Source organism: Drosophila suzukii, chromosome X, assembly GCF_043229965.1.
Source record: "Drosophila suzukii chromosome X, CBGP_Dsuzu_IsoJpt1.0, whole genome shotgun sequence".
NCBI classification, from domain to species: Eukaryota; Metazoa; Arthropoda; class Insecta; order Diptera; family Drosophilidae; genus Drosophila; species Drosophila suzukii.
In genome coordinates this window covers 4084894-4102513 of record NC_092084.1, presented here as the reverse complement: position 1 = coordinate 4102513, position 17620 = coordinate 4084894, and the positions used below count along the sequence as shown (strand labels likewise).

The window sequence follows — 17620 nt, the reverse complement described above, 5'->3', positions numbered from 1 at the left end:
CATTTTTTTTTTTGTTTCTTAACATTTCTGTTAAAAGGAGAGACAGACTGTAAAGATTTAAATTTAAATTAGTGGTGGAAGAACGGCGACTGAAACGTGAATGGATGTGCGAAGGATAAATATATCGATATTGTAAGCGAGTATCGATGTTTTATGATAATGCTTAAGAAACATCGATTTTCCGCCACCACTAACATCACGCCTCCAAATATCGATTGCATTTTATTTTGTTGTAATAATAATCTTTTGCGAATTTGGCATATAATCACCAATACTTGTTGACCAAAGGGCTGGAAGACCACCGAAACCGCAGACAGCAGTATTAGGCACCACCCCAAAGGCCCGGAAACAAGGGCGCCAGTGTAAATCAGCCGGAAGTCGCGGAAAACACTTAGCGGCTTTTCGCGAGACGCCGACTTGGGCAAAGGAAAAGCGAGGAAAGCGGGAAAGGCCAGCGCCAGCCCCATCGAACTACGGACATGTCGCGCAGCGTGCGGGCGGAAACCCGCAGCCGGGCCAAGGATGACATCAAGCGCGTGATGCAGGCGGTGGACAAGGTGCGCCACTGGGAGAAGAAGTGGGTGACCATCAGCGACACCACCATGAAGATCTACAAATGGGTGCCCATCGCCTCCGCCAGCGAGAAGAAGTCCAAGCTGGAGGCCTCGCCGGGATCGACCGCTGCCCGGCGACCGCCCACCGGCTCAGGAGTGGCGCCCGTCAGCGGCAGCAAGAGCGACAAGGAGAACTCGCAGAAGGGCACGCCCACGCCGCCTCAGATCACGCCCAGCTACCAGGGACTCACCGCCGAGGACTCCAACACCTGTGAGCATTTATTACATAGGCTGGCGCACCTTTCCCAAAAGATATTAAGACATTGTCATTACTGTTAGCAAAATGATCTGACAATCAAAGATTTGGTCGAAACCATTTAGTTTTAGGCCTTAAAACAAGCACTTTACAGGCTAGAACTCCCTTCGTAGTATGTAACAAACCTTTTGGGTTCACCAAAGTGCACTCATTTTACTACGAATTGGATACGGTTCTTTATACAATTTTATTTAAACTATTTAACCCAGTTATTGTTTTAAACGTTTATGGTTAATGCTAATCAGTATCCAATATCTCTAGGAATAGGGGGAAGAGAAATGTATAAACCGTCGTTTAGTCATCACATTATAAATGTAGTTTAGGCTCCTTAGTTTTAGGCATAAAAACACGTAGTTTTTGTGTTCAGTCTTATTTCATCTTGTTTACTCTGTCTAATTCATGTTGATTTTCACGACCTTAGCCATCAGAGCCATGCTAACATCAGTCTTTTCGCAGGTTTCTCCGTCGTGTCCGACAGCCAGGGCGCCGACTTCGTGTCGAGTATGCCCTTCTCCGAGGACTCGAACTCGCAGGGCAGCGATGGGCCCGTGAAGCGCCTGAAGACAAGCGACTAGCCAAACATTCGCAGCCACAGCGCCAACAGCAGCAGCAGCAACTAACTAAGAGCCCTAGTTAAGTTAGATTAGCACCGACAGCACCGACGGAGATCGATGTCGCGATCGAAATCGAAATCGCCAAGATGATGACGAGAGTATCTGCCTCAGCCCAAGACTTAAGCAATTCTCCTACTCTAACTGTTTACGACCGGTAGTTGCCTCCGCCTGAAGCCTCATTCAATCATCATCGTGGCGGGGTCAGCTGCAGGTCGATAGGTCCATAGCGTTAAGCTCAAATGTAACAACTAATTTATTAGAACACCGCGCGAATCGATTGCAAACGATCCTAGAAAGGATATGTAATAATGTAAGAGAGGGTTAAGTAGGAGCAGCCACTCTGAATGTTGTAAATCATGTAAAGCTTTTTTACTTGCAATTTCTATTCGATTTGACGTAAAGTAGTGACTAAATAGGTGTGCTAACATAAGAATACATTTTTTCACGAAATTGGCTCGAAAACGATTTGTATTGTACTTATCCACAACCAGATTTACCATGTCGATTTTAAGCGTTTTTCTACGCATTCAGTGAATGCAACCGACTTTGAATCGAAACGTTTAAAAGCGAATAGTTGTAGATTCCAGGTTGCGAAAAGATTTATCAAATCCAGATGAAATTTAAAATAAAAACGAACCCTCGCTAGATATAGATGCACAAAGATAATGCGAAATCGAAAACCTAACCAGTAAACCTCTTTATAGTATATTTGTACACCTACCAATAGAAATATGATACTAACTGCCGGCTGGCCACGAAGAACATGATGAATGTCACCTGAAGTTTCACTTTGTGTTTATACATTTTTCATGATTTTCCTTCATTGAATGTTTTAATTTTCTTTATTTTACGATTTTCCCCCCGTATGTATAATAATAAAAAAGAGTTTATTCTTTCAACAAAAAGTTTATCTTGGTTTTTTACTTGGTGTTTTATAGTTTTAGAAATACTTTTTTTCAGTGTAAAATTGTAAAGAGTTGTCAAGATAGCGTCACCATCTGGCTCATTTCCAAAAGCATATAACTGAGCAGAGTCAAGATAACGCCACTTTCTGGCTCATTTTGAAAATTTACAGTTAGGAAAATAAACAACAACAACAACAATAATCAAGATAGCGTCACTTTCTGGCTCATTTTGAAAAATGCAAATTTGTCAAGATAGCGTCACTTGCTGGCTCATTTTGAAAAATGAAAAATTGCGGAAATGAACTAAAGATTAAGCGAATTTAAAAATATAACCAATAAGACCCTTCCTTGTATCTATACTTACCAATAGAGATCTGACACTTATAAATGTCCACCGAAGTGCGCTTTGTGTTTTTACATTTTTTATGATTTTTCTTTATTGAATGTTTTAGTTTTCTTCATCTTACAATTTTCCCCCCGTATGTATAATAATAAAAAAAAGGTTTATTCTTTCAACAAATAGTTTTTTTCATTTCATTCGTAGTTTTACTCTTATTATGTTCTGGTTTTGTTTTTCGTTATCCATTATGTAGCTTGACATTAAATATACAATTAACTTCACATATAGCGTTGTATATGGCCCGATTGGCGTATACAGCTTTAGTTTCTTTCATCTTTCACTAAAATTTATGCTAAAAACACGCTTAAATGAAGGGAAGCACAGATTTTGCACAGAGAACGAAAATGAAAAAAATGCACACACATTTCGACTTTCGACGAGAAAGATAAATCATAAATCATAATACAATTCATAAATCGATGATATAATTAAAAAATAAAATATTTATATATTTATATATATATATTGATGTGTAAAAAACACGCGCGACAAGTTTCAACTACACACACAAAACGAAAAAAAAAATAGAAAAGCAGATTGGCTTGCGCGAGAACCAAAATATAAAGGTAGAAAGGAAAAGCTTCGCTTTTCTTTGTTGCACAGTGTTGGCGGGGGAGGGGATTGCACGTTTTTTAATTTTTGGAATGTATTGCGAATATTTTGAATCTCGAAAAGCCCCTATTATCATGGATTCCGGATTGTGGATCATTAGCACTTTCCTGTGTCCTGTCTGTGTGTGTTTGAATAAATAATTAAATTATAATTATCATAAGTAGATATACATATGTATGCATGTGTGGGGAATGCTTGATTTCTATCCTGGTTTTTAGCACAAAAGTGTTCTCTTTCGCTTGTTACATTTAGTTTCACACATATATATAGTATATATATCATTTGTTGTATAGTTTTTAGCTCGCTTTTTTTTGTTTGTTACGTTTTTTTAGAAAAATATATAGAAATCCTAGCTGGGAATTGTCCCCTAATTGCCTTGTGTATACATATAGATATTTTGTTTTCCGATTTACATACATATATAGTTAATATTGTCATTTAGCTTTCAAAAAAATATACTTTTTGCCTTAATTTTGTTTCGTTTATCGTTTTTGCTTGCTTTTTACAATTCTCCTTTTGCGCAAAAGTATCTCGATTAGCAAAAAAACACATTAGTTTCACACAAAAATACAAAAAAAAAAACAGTAGGCTACAAAAATTGGCTTTACAAAAGTTTCTGTGTGTGGCTCTTAGTGTTTTTTGTTTTGTGTACACTTATAGTTTTTGTTTTTAGTAATTATTTAATAATAATTGCAACAGTTTTTTAGTTGGTTTTCTTTTTTCTTGTGGGGGGTTGCATATGTTTCTGTTTTTTTTGGATATGTTTATTGCCGTCCCCTGCCCCCGAGGACCTGCTCCTCCTAATCCTCCTGATCATCCTGCTGCTCTCTGTGGTTGGTGGTGTGTGGTTTCTTCGTTTCGGGTCAAGGCTAGACCTTGGTGGTGACCTTGCCAGCGGTGGCTACCTGCCAGGATTTGTGATGTTTACTACTAGAGCGTCCCTGGCCCTGCAGATGATGTTGCTCCTGCTGCTGCTCCTTCCTCTCCATGACCAGTCTGTGTTATGTTTGCAGCGGGTAGCTGTTCTCCGGACGATGCTGTCGGCGCTGCTGGCGACAGCTGGCCATCGCAACGGCAGCCGATTGACGGGCTTGATATCAGCACTCGGACTTGTCCTCCTCCACCAGGAACTGGGTGTCCTTGCCGGTGTCCGCCGAGGGGTCCAGCTCCCTGGTGCGCAGCTGCAGCTGCGGCGACGCCTTGTGCGTGATGCTGCTGGGCGCGATGATCGCCGAGGCGGGCTCCGTGAAGGAGCCGCCCGCATGGTGGCCCATGGACTTGCCCTTGGCCGACGGCTCGCCCGGCACATCGTAGATGCCTGGGGAGAAGGGAAAAAATCCTGGATTAGCGACCATTCATATATTTAAAATTTTATTTGGTATTAGGTTTTAGCGTATAGGATAATAAAATTAAACAATGAAGAACGGTATAGTCGTCGACCTTGCGCTCCGCAAGAATCTCTAGAATCTACATCTTATAGTTACCCGACTTGGTGGCTAATGATCCTGATGAAGAATATATATACCTAAAGGGCCGAAAACTGTTACATGCTTTACGACTGAGAAACTGCAAAAAATAATGGTATTTTTGTCTGAAATCTTTCTACCTATTTTTTGGCCTAAACAAACTAGGTTTTTTGGCAACCATTTTGCGAAATAAAGTCGGAATCGGGAATGCCATACCTCGTTGAGCTCGTAATTAAATTCCCAATCGATTGGCATCCAAACCAGGAAACTTTAATTTTTGACCGGTTTTCGCAAAAATAGACGATGTGTTACCCCTTATAAAAATGTGAAATTTAGTAAAAAAAAAAAAATTCCCGGAATGTGATGGGGATCGGAAGCCTAGGTTGTTAGCTGCTCAAAACAGTCGGTCTTTCAGCTGTGCGCCTTGTTTTGACACGACTAAAAAACTGCAAAATGTAATGGTATTTTGGTCTGAAATCCTTCTACCTATTTTTTGACCCAAACAAACTAGGTTTTTTGGCAATCATTTTGCGAAATAAATTCGGAATTGGGAATATCATACCTCGTTGAGTTCGTAATTAAATTCCCAATCGATTGACATTCAAATCCGGAAACTTTAATTTTTGACCGATTTTCGCAAAAATAGACGATGTTACCCCTTACGAAAAAATGTGAAATTTAGTCAAAAAATAAATTTCCCGGAATGTGATGGAAATCGGAAGCCTAGGTTGTTAGCTGCTTAAAACAGTCGGTCTTTCAGCTATGCGCCTCGTTTCAACGAAGTTACGACTAAAAAACTGCATACAATAATGGTATTTTGGTTTGAAATCCTTCTCCCTATTTTTTGACCAAAACATACTAGGTTTTTTGACAATCATTTTGCGAAATAAAGTCGGAATATGGAATGTCATACCTCGTTGAGCTCGTAATTAAATTCCCAATCGATTGGCATTCAAACACGAAAACTTTAATTTTGGACCGATTTTCGCAAAAATAGACGATGTTACCTCTTATAAAAAATGTGAAATTAAGTCAAAAAATAAATTTCCCGGAATGTGATGGGGATCGGAAGCCTAGGATGTTAGCTGCTCAAAACAGTTGGCCTTTCAGCTGTGCGCCTCGTTTTGACCAAGACACGACTGAAAAACTGCAAAAAATAATGGTATTTTGGTCTGAAATCCTTCTACCTATTTTTTGGCCTAAAGAAACTAGGTTTTTTGCCAATAATTTTGCGAAATAAGGTCGGAATCGGGAATGTCATACCTCGTTGAGATCGTAATTAAATTCCCAATCGATTGGCATTCAAACACGAAAACATTAATTTTTCACCGATTTTTGCAAAAATAGGCGATCCCCCATTCTTAAGAATATAAATACACACAAGAATTTAAAAGATATGGACTCACCCGAACCGTTGCCCATGCCCGGATCGGCGGTGGTGCCCGACTGCACCGCATCGTACATCGGATTGGCAAAGTCGCGCGCCTTGTTCGCGTTCACCGTCTGCAGGTTGTAGCCCTCGATGGGCGCCACGTCGCCGGCTCCCGGCGCGGATGCCCCTGGGAAGCCGCTCTCGCTGAACTCCACGTTCGACCCGTGGCGGAAGGTCACGCTCTGCGACGAGGTCATCGCCGGCATGCGAGCCAATTTGCCGCTGGAAGGGGGAAGAAAATAAAATTCAGATCAGGATATTGTATAAAGAATTCTAAAGAAAATTAAAAATTTCGGTTTTCAGACATTAAGAAAGAAGGTAATTCAAGTCCATAAACCAAACCTGGAAACCAAAGTAGTTTCACGACTTTTTTCACATTTAAACCATCTGGGATACATCTGGGTACTTACAAGGGTCGCTTCCGGATGACGTACCAGGCGCCGGCGGCGGCCATCATCACCAGGAGGATGACCATGATGGGCACCACGACGGCGGTGACGTTGGCGCCACCGTGGCCGAAGGCACCCGTGGTGCTCGTCTCGCAGTGCTCGCCGCGGAACTCGGCGAGGCAGTCGCAGATGAGCTCGCCCTGGGCGTCCTCCTTGCAGAGGCCGCCATTCTGGCATGGGCAGATTCGCGGAGCGGGACGCGGATGCTCAGCGGCGGCGTTGCAGATCACCTCGGCGGTGCTGCGGTGCGAGGGCGGCGGCCCGGAGGCGTCTGGGCAGGCGCACCGGTGGCCGCCGGGCACCAGGAGGCACAGGTGGGAGCAGGTGGAGTTGTCGCACGGATTGGGCAGCGAGGTGTTGTACCGCTTGTCGTGGTACACCTTCAGGCCGGACGGATTGACGAGGTTGCGATGCAGCACCACCTGCACTCCGCGCCCGAACTTATCCTGGCGCACCAGCTCCCCGGTGTCGCGGGTCATCCAGAACATATTCGACTCGAAGAGGTCCAGGGACACCGGATGCCGCAGCTGGTCACCCTTCACGATGGCCTTCCGCCTGGAGCCGTCGGCCCGCATCGATTCAATGGCATTCAGCTTGGTGTCCACCCAGTAGATGATGTGATCCTGCGAGTAATCGATGGTCAGGCCTGCCGGATGGCGGATCAGCTCGGTGATCAGTGGCCGACGCTTGGAGCCATCCATCCAGGAGACCTCGATCTTGGGCGCTGAGCCCGCATCCGACCAGTAGATCCTGCCCAGCTGCGGATTGACGGCTATCGAGGTTGGCACCTCCAATCCAGCATTCACTATCGACCGGCGATACCGACCATCGGTCTTGGCCACCATCACACGACCGCGGGGCTTGGAGCCCGTTCTGTCCATTTCGGTCCAGTAGAGATTCGACGCCAGCCAGTCGACGGCCACGGCCGTGGGTTTCGACCCACCCTTCATGTTCAGATCCTGGGCGAAGCCGATCTTGGCCCGACCATCGATGGCGTTGACCATGTAGGATCGCTTGATGGTCTTGTCGTAGCTGTCGGCCCAGAAGATGATCTGCTGCTGGGCATCGTAGTCCAGCGCCTCGATCCTTTTCTCCGCCGCTATTACATCGAACTCCTCGCGCTTCTGGAGATCGAGGCCCCTGATCTCCTGGCCATTGGCGAAGACCAGGATCACGTCCTCCTTTTCGGCCCGACAGACGCCGCTGGCACCATCGGTGAGGTGGAATCCCTCACGGCAGCTGCAAGAGTAGGTGCCGTTGAGATTGTGGCACTGATGCGAGCACGTGTGCTGCCGCGTGAGGCACTCGTCCACGTCGGAGCACTTCTTCTTGTTGTCGACGGCTATGATGTAGCCGGGATAGCAGGTGCAGATGTAGCCGCCATCGGTGAGGTTGTGGCAGTGGTGCTGGCACCCGCCGCGGTTCTGTTCCGAGCAGCTGCTGGTGTGGTGGCAGCCCAGCTCATCGCTGGCATCGCCACAGTCGTCGGAGAAGTCGCACACCTGGGAGCGCTCAATGCAGTGCTTGTTGGCGCACTGGTACTGGGTGTACAGGTCGCAGGGCTTCTGTTTGCTGGCACAGAGGGTCATGTTGTTCTCGTCGCTGCCATCACCGCAGTTGTCCACCCCGTCGCAGATCTGGTAGCGGGCCACGCATCGGTGATTGGAGCACTGGAACCGCCGCAGGGTATCACAATTGAAGTCACTACAGACGCTCGGGTCTTCGTCGCTGCCATCGCCGCAGTCGTCGGTGCCGTCGCACAGGTCGGACAGGGAGACGCACAGGTTGTTGTTGCACTGGAACCGCGACTCCGGACAGTAGCGACCGCCGGGGAAGCGCGGCGGACATCCGACTTCGTCGGACATGTCGCGGCAGTCGCGATCTCCGTCGCACCGGAAGTAGGAGGCAATGCAGTGGCCGGAAGCACACTGGAACGTACCGTTCTTGCACTGATAGCCCTCGCAGTGCATCTCGTCCGAGTTGTCACCGCAGTCGTCCTCGTGGTCGCACTGCCACCTGGAAGAGATGCACTTGCCGTTGCCGCAGCGGAACTCCGATTCGGAGCACTCCCTATAGCGACCCTTGCACACCGCCTCGTTCTCGTCACTGGCATCGCCACAATCGTCCGCGAAGTCGCACATCCATTGCCTGAAGGGGGGTTTCAGATTAAAATCAGTATTCAGAAGGATCAAAATAACAACACCACACTCACTTGGGTATGCATCGGTTGTTGCCGCACTTAAAGTCCGTTTCCGGATTGCACTTGGGACAGTTCTCCGGCAGCTCGTCACTGTTGTCGCGGCAATCATCCTTGCCATCGCAGAACAGCCACTTCGGTATGCAGCGGTAGTTGGATTGGCCAGGACACCTCTGCCAGCCGGTGGTGCAGTTCCTCTGGCGGCACATGTAGGCTGGCTCATCGGAATCATCGCCGCAATCGTTATCGAAATCGCACATCCACAGTTGGGGAATGCAGCGTCCATTCTTGCAGGCGAACTCCGTCTTGGGGTCACAGGTGCGCTTGACTGAAGATGAAAGAGATACCAAATGGAATTAAGATTGGGAAACTATAAAATCAAATCGAAGCATAAGTTGCTACGGAGAGAATTAAGGGGGGTATCACGCTCCGCCACACGTTAGGCGCCACAAAGAAGCGAGACATGCAACGATACTATTCATACGACTCTACGATGCTGAGCGCTCGACACGATTTTATGACAGCAAAAAAAGGTTCGTAGAATCTTTAGTTCTATTTATAAGCCTTATTAAGGTGTTATGAGATACTTACAGCACACGGCGGGGTCCTCGTCGCTGCCATCCTTGCAGTCGGCATCTCCATCACAGCGCCAGCTATCCAGGATGCACCTACCGCTAGATTTGCACTTAAAGTCGGATAGTGGACAGGGCAGGTCGCAATTCTGTTCATCGCTGCGATCGCCGCAGTCATCGACTCCATCGCAAATTGTCGCAGATGGTGTGCAGTTTGTGTTCTTGCACTGGAACGTGCCGGCCCTGCAGTGTCGAGGGGCACAGGTGGCTGGCTCATCGGAGCCGTCCTTGCAGTCCTTCTCGCCATCGCACTTCCAGAACCAAGGTATGCACTTCTCATCCCGTCCGCCGCACAAGTGCTGCCCGGCCGTACAGTTGGCAACGCAGGTCTTCATGTCCCTGGCCAAATAGAATTGATTGGGACAGGCACACTTGAAGATCGGAGCTCCCTCCTCGATATAGCCCTCGATGTTCAGATAGGTGGACTCCGGGGGCGGAGCTATCAGGCAGAGATGGGAGCAGCCGCCATTGTTTGTGCCACAGGGATTGGTGTATGGCAATTGTCTCAGCGGATGATTAATGTGCAAATCGTAGGGACGATGGGTGGTGTTCCTCAGCACCGTGTAGTTGGCACCATGGAACTTATTGGCCCTGACAATCGCCTTTAGGTTCCAGTCACTCCAGTAGATATAGTCGTCGAAGAGACTGAGGGCAAATACATGGGGCACCTTGCTGCCTGAGAGCACTGTGTGACGATGTCTGCCCTCCAAATCGGCATAGGCTATGTAGTCCAAGTGGGCATCGGCCCAGTAAATGCGATCTGTGAAGTAGTCAATGGACAGGGCATTCGGCCAGGCGATGCCGTCGTTCCAGTTCAGAATCCTCGAGAAGTTCGAGCCATCCATGCCCATTTTGGCAATGTAGGCCTGCAGATGCCACGAGGTGAAGTACAGATAACCGATTCCAGGATGCACCACTATGGCACGGGGATCGACCACGCCACTTCTCAGAGTCTTCCGCTTGGTTCCATCCAGCTCGGAGACATCCAGGTTCTTGGAGTGCCTGTCCAGCCAGTAGAGCTTTCGACCGACCCAATCGATAGCGATGCCCTCCAGGCCGTGGGAATCGTGCCTGATGACAGCCTCCCTCTCTGGCGGCATCTCGTCATCCGCCTGCCCGTACTTCGCCCGGAAGATCGTCTTGGCCGTCACGTCGCAGAAGTACATGTACTCTTCGCGGATATCAAAGTCCAGGGCCACCACATTCATCAAGTCCTGGTGCATCAGGTTGTACTGATGTCCATCGACCGACATGTTGCGCACATAGTACTTGTTGGTGAAGATCAGCCAGGGCGGGATTTTGTCTTTTCGCTTGCAGGTGTGTTCGTCGTTCTGCCTCTCGTAGTAGGTCTCATCACACTTGCAGTAGAATCCACCCGGGGTGTTGGAACAGTGCTGCGAGCAGGCTCCTGGCTGCTCCAGGCACTCGTCCACATCCGCACACGCCTTGCCATCGGCCAGAAGTCTGTGAAATGGAAAGAATTGATTAAATCAAATATTTTATGAACTACTCCAGGTGAAACCCACTTGTAGCCTTCATTGCAGTCGCAGTAGTAGCCGGTCAGCGTGTCCACACACTTGTGACCACATTGATTGATCTCCACCTTGGCGCACTCGTCCACATTGCAATGTGCCGGCTCGTCTGACTCGTCGGCACAGTCGGGATACTTGTTGCACACCAGACTGTAGTCGATGCACTGGCCGTTCGTGCAGGCGAACTGTCCCTGCGGACAGGTGATGTTCTCCTTGGCGCAGCCCACCTCGTCCGAGTGATCGCCGCAGTCGTCCTCGCCATCGCACCTCGACTGGTTCCGGATGCACTTGAAGTTCTGGCAGGTGAACTCCTGGGCCGAGCAGGTCTTGTACTTGGAGTTGCAGAACTTGCCCTCGTCGGTGCCATCGCCGCAATCGTTGTCGTGGTCGCAAATCCATCCCTGAAGAATCAACATTATATCTCCGTCAAATATGTTACTTGTTATTTGTTTGTTTCAAACCCACCTTGTTGATGCAACGTCCGTTGCCGCAGGTGAACATGTCCTCGCCGCATGGTTGCTGGGTGGCACAGTTGTGCAGGGTGGTGTTCTCGTCGGCTCCATCCACACAGTCTGGGTCTCCATCGCAGATCCATTTCTTGGGTATGCACTGGGCACGCTGCCAGGATTTGTTCTCCACGCAAGTGAACTCCGTTTCCTCATCGCACTTGCGGTCATCTAGGGAGCAAGGTAGCAATGAAATATAATATGTAAGGAGGGGGGGAGGGGGGGAGGGGGTGAAGCTAGGAGCTCCAGTACTCACTGCACTGATGTCGGTTATCCTCATCACTGTTGTCCAGACAATCGTTGTCTCCATCACAGATGTAGATCCTGGGTATGCAGTTGCCATTGTCGCAGGTAAAGAGATCCCCGAAGCAGGTTCGTCCCTCGGATTTGCAGTAATCTGGGGGCTCATCAGCTCCGTCACCACAGTCATCATCCCCGTCGCAGTACCAGGTGGCCGGAATGCATCGGTGGTTCGGGCAGCGGAAGCTGTTCGTGGGACAGGTTCGTTGGCCACAGTGCAGGGGATCCTCATCGGAGTTGTCGCCGCAATCGTTATCCCCATCGCACAACCAATAGGGCTCCACACAGATGTTGGTCTTCTCGCACTTGAGATGATTGGCCGGACAGGTGGTGTTCATGGGGCACCGTTCGTGGGTCTCATCCGATGTGGCATTGTCCTTGCAGTCGTTCACCCCATTGCACACCTGGGCCTGGGGAATACACCTGCCATTGCCGCAGGTAAACTCACCGTCCACGCACGGTGGATAGGTGCAGCCCAGCTCGTCGGAGCCATCCTTGCAGTCGTTTTCGTGGTCGCACTTCCAGGACTTGAAGATGCAGCGTCCGTTGTTACAGCGGAACTCGTTCGGCGAGCAGGAGTGGTAGGCACAGTAGTTGGGATCCTCGTCCGAGTTGTCGCCACAGTCGTCATCGCCATCGCAGGACCACATCCTCGAGATGCACCTGCCGTTCTTGCAGTAGAACTTGCTGGCCTCGCACGTGTTGTTCCTGGGCGCACACATCCTGCCCTCGTTGACCACCTTGGTGTTGTCGTCGCACTTGCACTCCGCCTTGCCATTGGGAGCCGGATGGCAGCTCTGGGCACAGCCGCCGTTGTTGATCCGGCAGGGATTCACATTGCACTTCTGCCGATCGGCACTGTAGATGCGAATGTCTCGCGGGGAATCCTCCAGGCGCTTCACCATCTCCACCATATTGGCTCCGGTGTGCTTCTCCGCCCGGTAAACTCCCCTCAGCTGCAGATCCGTCCAGTATATGTAGTTCCGGAACACCGTAATGGCGAAGGGATAAATGGTGGCCGCAACCAGGAGCTCCCGATTCTGACCATCCAGATCGGATCTCTCGATCTTCTCCCTCACCGCATCCGTCCAGTAAAGTCGCCTCTCGTCGTAGTCGATGGCCAAGCCACTTGGCTGCGACAGATCCTTATCCACGATGGCCCTCTTCAAGGAACCAGCCATGGTGGTGCGGAATATCTTTCCAGAGGTGCCAAACCTGCCCCAGTCCGTGAAGAACAAGGTGCCATTGCAGGGATCCAGGACAATGGCCCTGGGCCTCTCCACGCGGGCAATCATCACCAGTTCGCTGCCATCGAGATTCATGGCATAAATAGAGTTGTTCGAACTGTCAGTCCAGTAGATCTTCTGCTGGGTCCAATCGTAGGCAATGCCCTCGGGGTTGATGCCCTTGTTGAGGACCACGGTGATGTCGTCGTGACCCGGCTTGTTCGCCTTGGTGTAGGCGATCTTGGCCCACGGGCGGATCTGGGTGTAGAGCATTCGGTTGTCGGCAAAGTCAAAGTCCAGGCCCACGACATTCGTGAGATTTGTCAGCGGTGTGAAGGGCACCTCCGTGGAATGGGGATCCAGGTTGACGGCACGAATCTCTGTTCTCGTGGCGAATACCAGGTACTCATTGACCACCTCGCACTTGCGCTCATCGGAGCTCAGCTTTCCGGTGGCGCATTCGCAACGGAAGTTCCGGCCCGAAGGACCAGTGGCGCCGCCCTCCGGTGGGAAACTGAAGCACAACTGATCACAGCCGCCATTGCCCAAGTGGGCACACGGATTGGTGTCGTCCTGAGGCTGGTTGTTAATGTTGTAGATGGCAATGTCGCGCAGCTTCTCCAGGTTGGTCCTCACCCTGGTGGCCGTCTCATTGGCACTGTGCTTGGAGGCCTTGAACACCGTCATCAGGTTCCTGTCCACCCAGTAGACATCGTTCAGGTAGACAGCGATGCCCATGGGATTGGGCAGATCACGGCGGATCACCTTGCGGTTTACGCCATTGAACGAGATCTTCTGGATGGTGTCCAACTTCGAGTCTACCCAGTAGATGTCGTGCGTCTGCATGTCGATGGTGAGATCGCGAGGCAACGAGATACCCGACGTCACCAGTGGGGTCCACTTGCTGCCGTCCAGCAGGGCCTTTCCGATCCTCGGATGCTGGCCGTAGTCGATCCAGTAGAGCAGCCTCTTGATGGGATTCACGGCCAGTTCACGGGGAGCATCGGTGGTTGTCTTGACCAACACCTTTCTATTGCTGCCATCCAGCCAGCAGACCTCCACGTAATTCTCGTGGGGATAGACATTGGTGAAGTACATATTGCCGGCCACCCAGTCGATGGTGAGTCCGCGGATGCCATTGCTACCGATGCCATCCTTGACCACATGCTGCAGATCGGTGCCATTGGGTCGCGACCTGAAGATGCCGTTCCAGTAGCCACGATTGTATTCTGCCCAGTAGATCCATTGCTCGCGGTACATCACATCCACGTGGAGAATGTGATGGCCAGGTCCGCTCACCGGGACCATGGCCTCAGAGCTGTCGCTCAGACTGTAGCCCCTGATCATGTCCAGCTGGGAGACCACGGCGAATGTCTTGTAGGCCACGCAGTTGATCTCGTTCTCCTTGCGATAACCAATGCCGCAGGCACAGGTCCTGGTCGCTCCAGCTCCGGGGATGCAGAGGTGCTTGCAACCACCGTTGTTCGTCTGGCAGGAATGTTGCATCAGGGCGCGCTTCTTGTAGATCATCATGGACCGCAGATCAGATTCGTTGTCCACGATGGTCTTGGGATTATCGCCATGCGGCAGATCAATCCTCACAATACGCTCGTACAATGGATCCAGATAGTACAGCCTGTGATCCAGGATGCCCAGGCTGCGGGGCTTGGCCATCGGGTGCGAGTCCTTCATCACGATCAGTGTGTGATCATCGCCATTGTAGTCCATGGAACCGATTACCGCCGGATTGCTGGCACTGTAGTACAGCATCTTCTTCTCCGTGTCCACGGCCAGGGATTCGGGGTGGGCAAAGTCCTGGAAGACCACAATGGGGTTCTGTCCGTTCATGTCCACCCTGCCGATCTTAATCGGTACCTCCAGCACACCCTCGTCGATCCAGAAGAGCTTCCCGTCGGTGGGATCGAGCACGATTTGCTTGGGCCGGGAAACGGAGTTGGGGTAACCATCGTTGGCCAGGATTATGGTGCGGTACTTCTGCTTGCCATCCACTCGCACGGCCTCAATGTTGCTGGCCACTCGGTTGCCGATATACAGATTCCTGCCCAGCCAGTCGAAAGCGATGGTATAGGGGGCACCCACGATGCCGCTTTCGGTTCCCAGGAATAGGGTTTTGTTGCCACCACCATAGGGTGTGGTGTAGATGGTGCAGTTCTCGTCATCGTCCTCCCTGCCCTGCACCCAGTACAGCGTCTCTCCCTTGCGATCAAAGTCCAGCCCTGTACTGCTCTCGATTCCAATCACGGGTGCCAAGGCTCCGGCCCGGGCATCGCCTCCATTCAGGGGTAGATCCACTATCTGGGTGCCCTTGACGACCATCAGGAAGGGATTCTCCTCCTCGATGCAGCGACCCTCGCTGAGCAGCTTGAAGCCCGGCTTGCACTTGCAGGAGTAGCCTTCCTGGGCACTAGGACTCAGCAGGCACAGGTGCTGGCAGCGTGCTCCGGCGCAGGGATTCGGTGTCATCGGCTGCAGGGAGGCATGATGCACATGGATGGACAGCGGCTGACTGATCAGATGTGATACCACCGTTTGGTTCTTGCCACGGAACTTGTTGGCGGACAGGACGCGATTCAGCTGCCGATCCGTCCAGTAGAGCGTGTCTTCAAACAGAGACAGCGAGTGCGGATGCAGCAGGTAGTGACTGCTAGCCAGGACCTGCTGTCTTCCGGTTCCATTGTAGTAGCAAAAGTCGATGAAGTCCAGCTTGGAGTCGGCAAAGTAAACCCTCTTCGTGGCTATGTCCAGGGTCAGACCATTGGGCCAATAGATCTTGGTGTTGATTATGGTCTTCCTCATCGTACCATCCATGCCGATCCTCTCCACCCTGGGGTTCTCGCCCCAGTCCGTCCAGAAGATCCACCGAGCCCCAGGACTGGGATCGATGCACATGCCCCTGGGCTGGGTGATGTTCTCCCTGACCAATACCAGGCGATTCGAGCCGTTCTCTGCGGATACTTCGATGGTGTTCAGCTTGCTGTCAAGCCAATATAGATTCTGGGCTATCCAATCGTAAGCCAGGCCCTCGACGAGATCCAAGCCAGTGTTGATGATCTCCTGCGGCTCCATGCCGCGATCCAATCGTGAGATCTTCTTTAGCTTCATGTCGCTCCAAAAGATGGTGCCCGTGTGCATGTTCGAGGCGGTGGCCACCACATTCTCCACGATGATGGGCACCCGTTCGAGTCCCTGCTCCTTGAGATCGGCCACCAGAATCGAGTGGCGGTTGGAGATGATGAGGAAGGCGGCTGTGTGATTGACCGCCTTGCAGGTGTGCTTATTCGGCTCCAGGATGTAGCCATCCGTGCAGGAGCAGAAGTAGGAGCCCTTGGTGTTGGTACACTGCTGGGAGCACAGGCCGGGGGGATCGCATTCGTTCGTGTCCATGCAGGTGTAGCCATCCTCGCCGATTTCCGACCCGGGTGGACAGACGCACAGCGCTCCGTTGGGGGTCTTCTGGCAGAAGCTGGAGCACTGACCCGCCTGATGCTCGCACTCGGCCAGGTCGCAGCCTTCGCCCTCGTCGGAGCCATTGGGACAGTCGGGGGTGTCGTCGCACACGGACGTGATGTTCACACACCTCTCGGAGACCCCGGGACATTGCCACTGGCCGTGGGGACACTTGAAGGGGGGCGGGACACAGGCGTGCTCGGCTCCCTCGTCCGAGTTGTCCCCACAATCGTCCTTGCCATCGCAAATGTAGGCCTTGAACACACAGTTCGTGTTGTTGCACTTGAAGAAGTTCTGGGCACAGGTGATCTGGCCGCAGTCCTGCTCATCCGAGTGATCCGAGCAGTCGTTGGAGCCATCGCAGTGCCAAGCGATTGGGATGCAGAACCCGGTAGACTTGCAGCGGAAGTGCTTCTCCAGATTGCACTGATTGGGTCCCATTGGGGGGCAGCCCACCTCGTCGGAGCCATCATTGCAGTCCGGTATGCCATCGCATTTGTATGATTCCTCCACACACTGCCGCAGATCGGCGCACTTGAACTGATTCGCCAGGCAGGAGATCGGGGGACAGTCCTTCTCGTCCTGCTTGTCGAAGCAATCGTCGTCGCCGTCGCAAACCCAACTCTGTGGAATGCAGTGACCCGTCCTGGGGCAGGTGAACTGGAAGTAGGCGCAGGTCTTCTCGGCACAGAAGTCGCCCTCATCACTGCTATCGCCGCAATCGTTCTCGCTGTCGCACTTCCACATGTTCGGGATGCAGCGTCCGTTGGCACAGGCAAACTGGGAGGTGCCGCAGGTCACGTTGCCGCACTCCTGCTCATCGGAGTTGTCGCCACAGTCGTTCTCCTGGTCGCAGCGGAAGTTCTGGGGAATGCACCTACCAGATCGGCATTGGAACTCGTTGGATCCGCAGGTGGGTTCTGTGGATGGGAAAGGGGTGGGTCATTGAAATGAAGGTGCTCCCAGAGACTCCTTTGGATAAGTAAATGTCCTCTAAGCATAGTCAAATTT

The 17620-nt window shown here is 51.0% G+C and overlaps 2 protein-coding genes across 6 annotated transcripts in view; one reads left to right on the top strand and one right to left on the bottom strand.

Annotated features, from left to right (window-relative positions):
* Nucleotides 1-180: 180 nt before the first annotated feature.
* Nucleotides 181-3232, top strand: BCL7-like (chromatin remodeling complex subunit BCL7B-like protein). The gene is made up of 2 exons (XM_017081414.4): nt 181-825; nt 1327-3232. Exons 1-2 carry the CDS (start codon nt 480-482, stop codon nt 1443-1445), a joined length of 465 nt encoding a protein of 154 aa, XP_016936903.2. The 5' UTR covers nt 181-479; the 3' UTR covers nt 1446-3232.
* Nucleotides 2893-17620, bottom strand: part of mgl (low-density lipoprotein receptor-related protein megalin) — a 156617-nt gene continuing 141889 nt past the window's right edge. For all 5 annotated transcript variants that reach the window (XM_065867704.2, XM_036820933.3, XM_065867706.2 and 2 more), the window contains exons 8-15: nt 11872-17529; nt 11575-11786; nt 11104-11510; nt 9537-11041; nt 8961-9273; nt 6710-8896; nt 6274-6521; nt 2893-4719 (exon numbers count right to left, since the gene is read on the bottom strand). In XM_065867704.2, coding sequence (XP_065723776.2) covers nt 4499-4719; nt 6274-6521; nt 6710-8896; nt 8961-9273; nt 9537-11041; nt 11104-11510; nt 11575-11786; nt 11872-17529 — 10751 coding nt within the window. In that variant the 3' untranslated portion in view covers nt 2893-4498. The remainder of the gene's footprint in view (nt 4720-6273; nt 6522-6709; nt 8897-8960; nt 9274-9536; nt 11042-11103; nt 11511-11574; nt 11787-11871; nt 17530-17620) is intronic.

Coding starts and splice junctions, on each gene's coding strand:
- BCL7-like (XM_017081414.4), top strand. CDS start 480: ATGTCGCGCAGCGTGCGGGCGGAAACCCGCAGCCGGGCCAAGGATGAC. Junction 826..1,326: donor CGCCGAGGACTCCAACACCT/GTGAGCATTTAT, acceptor GTCTTTTCGCAG/GTTTCTCCGTCGTGTCCGAC.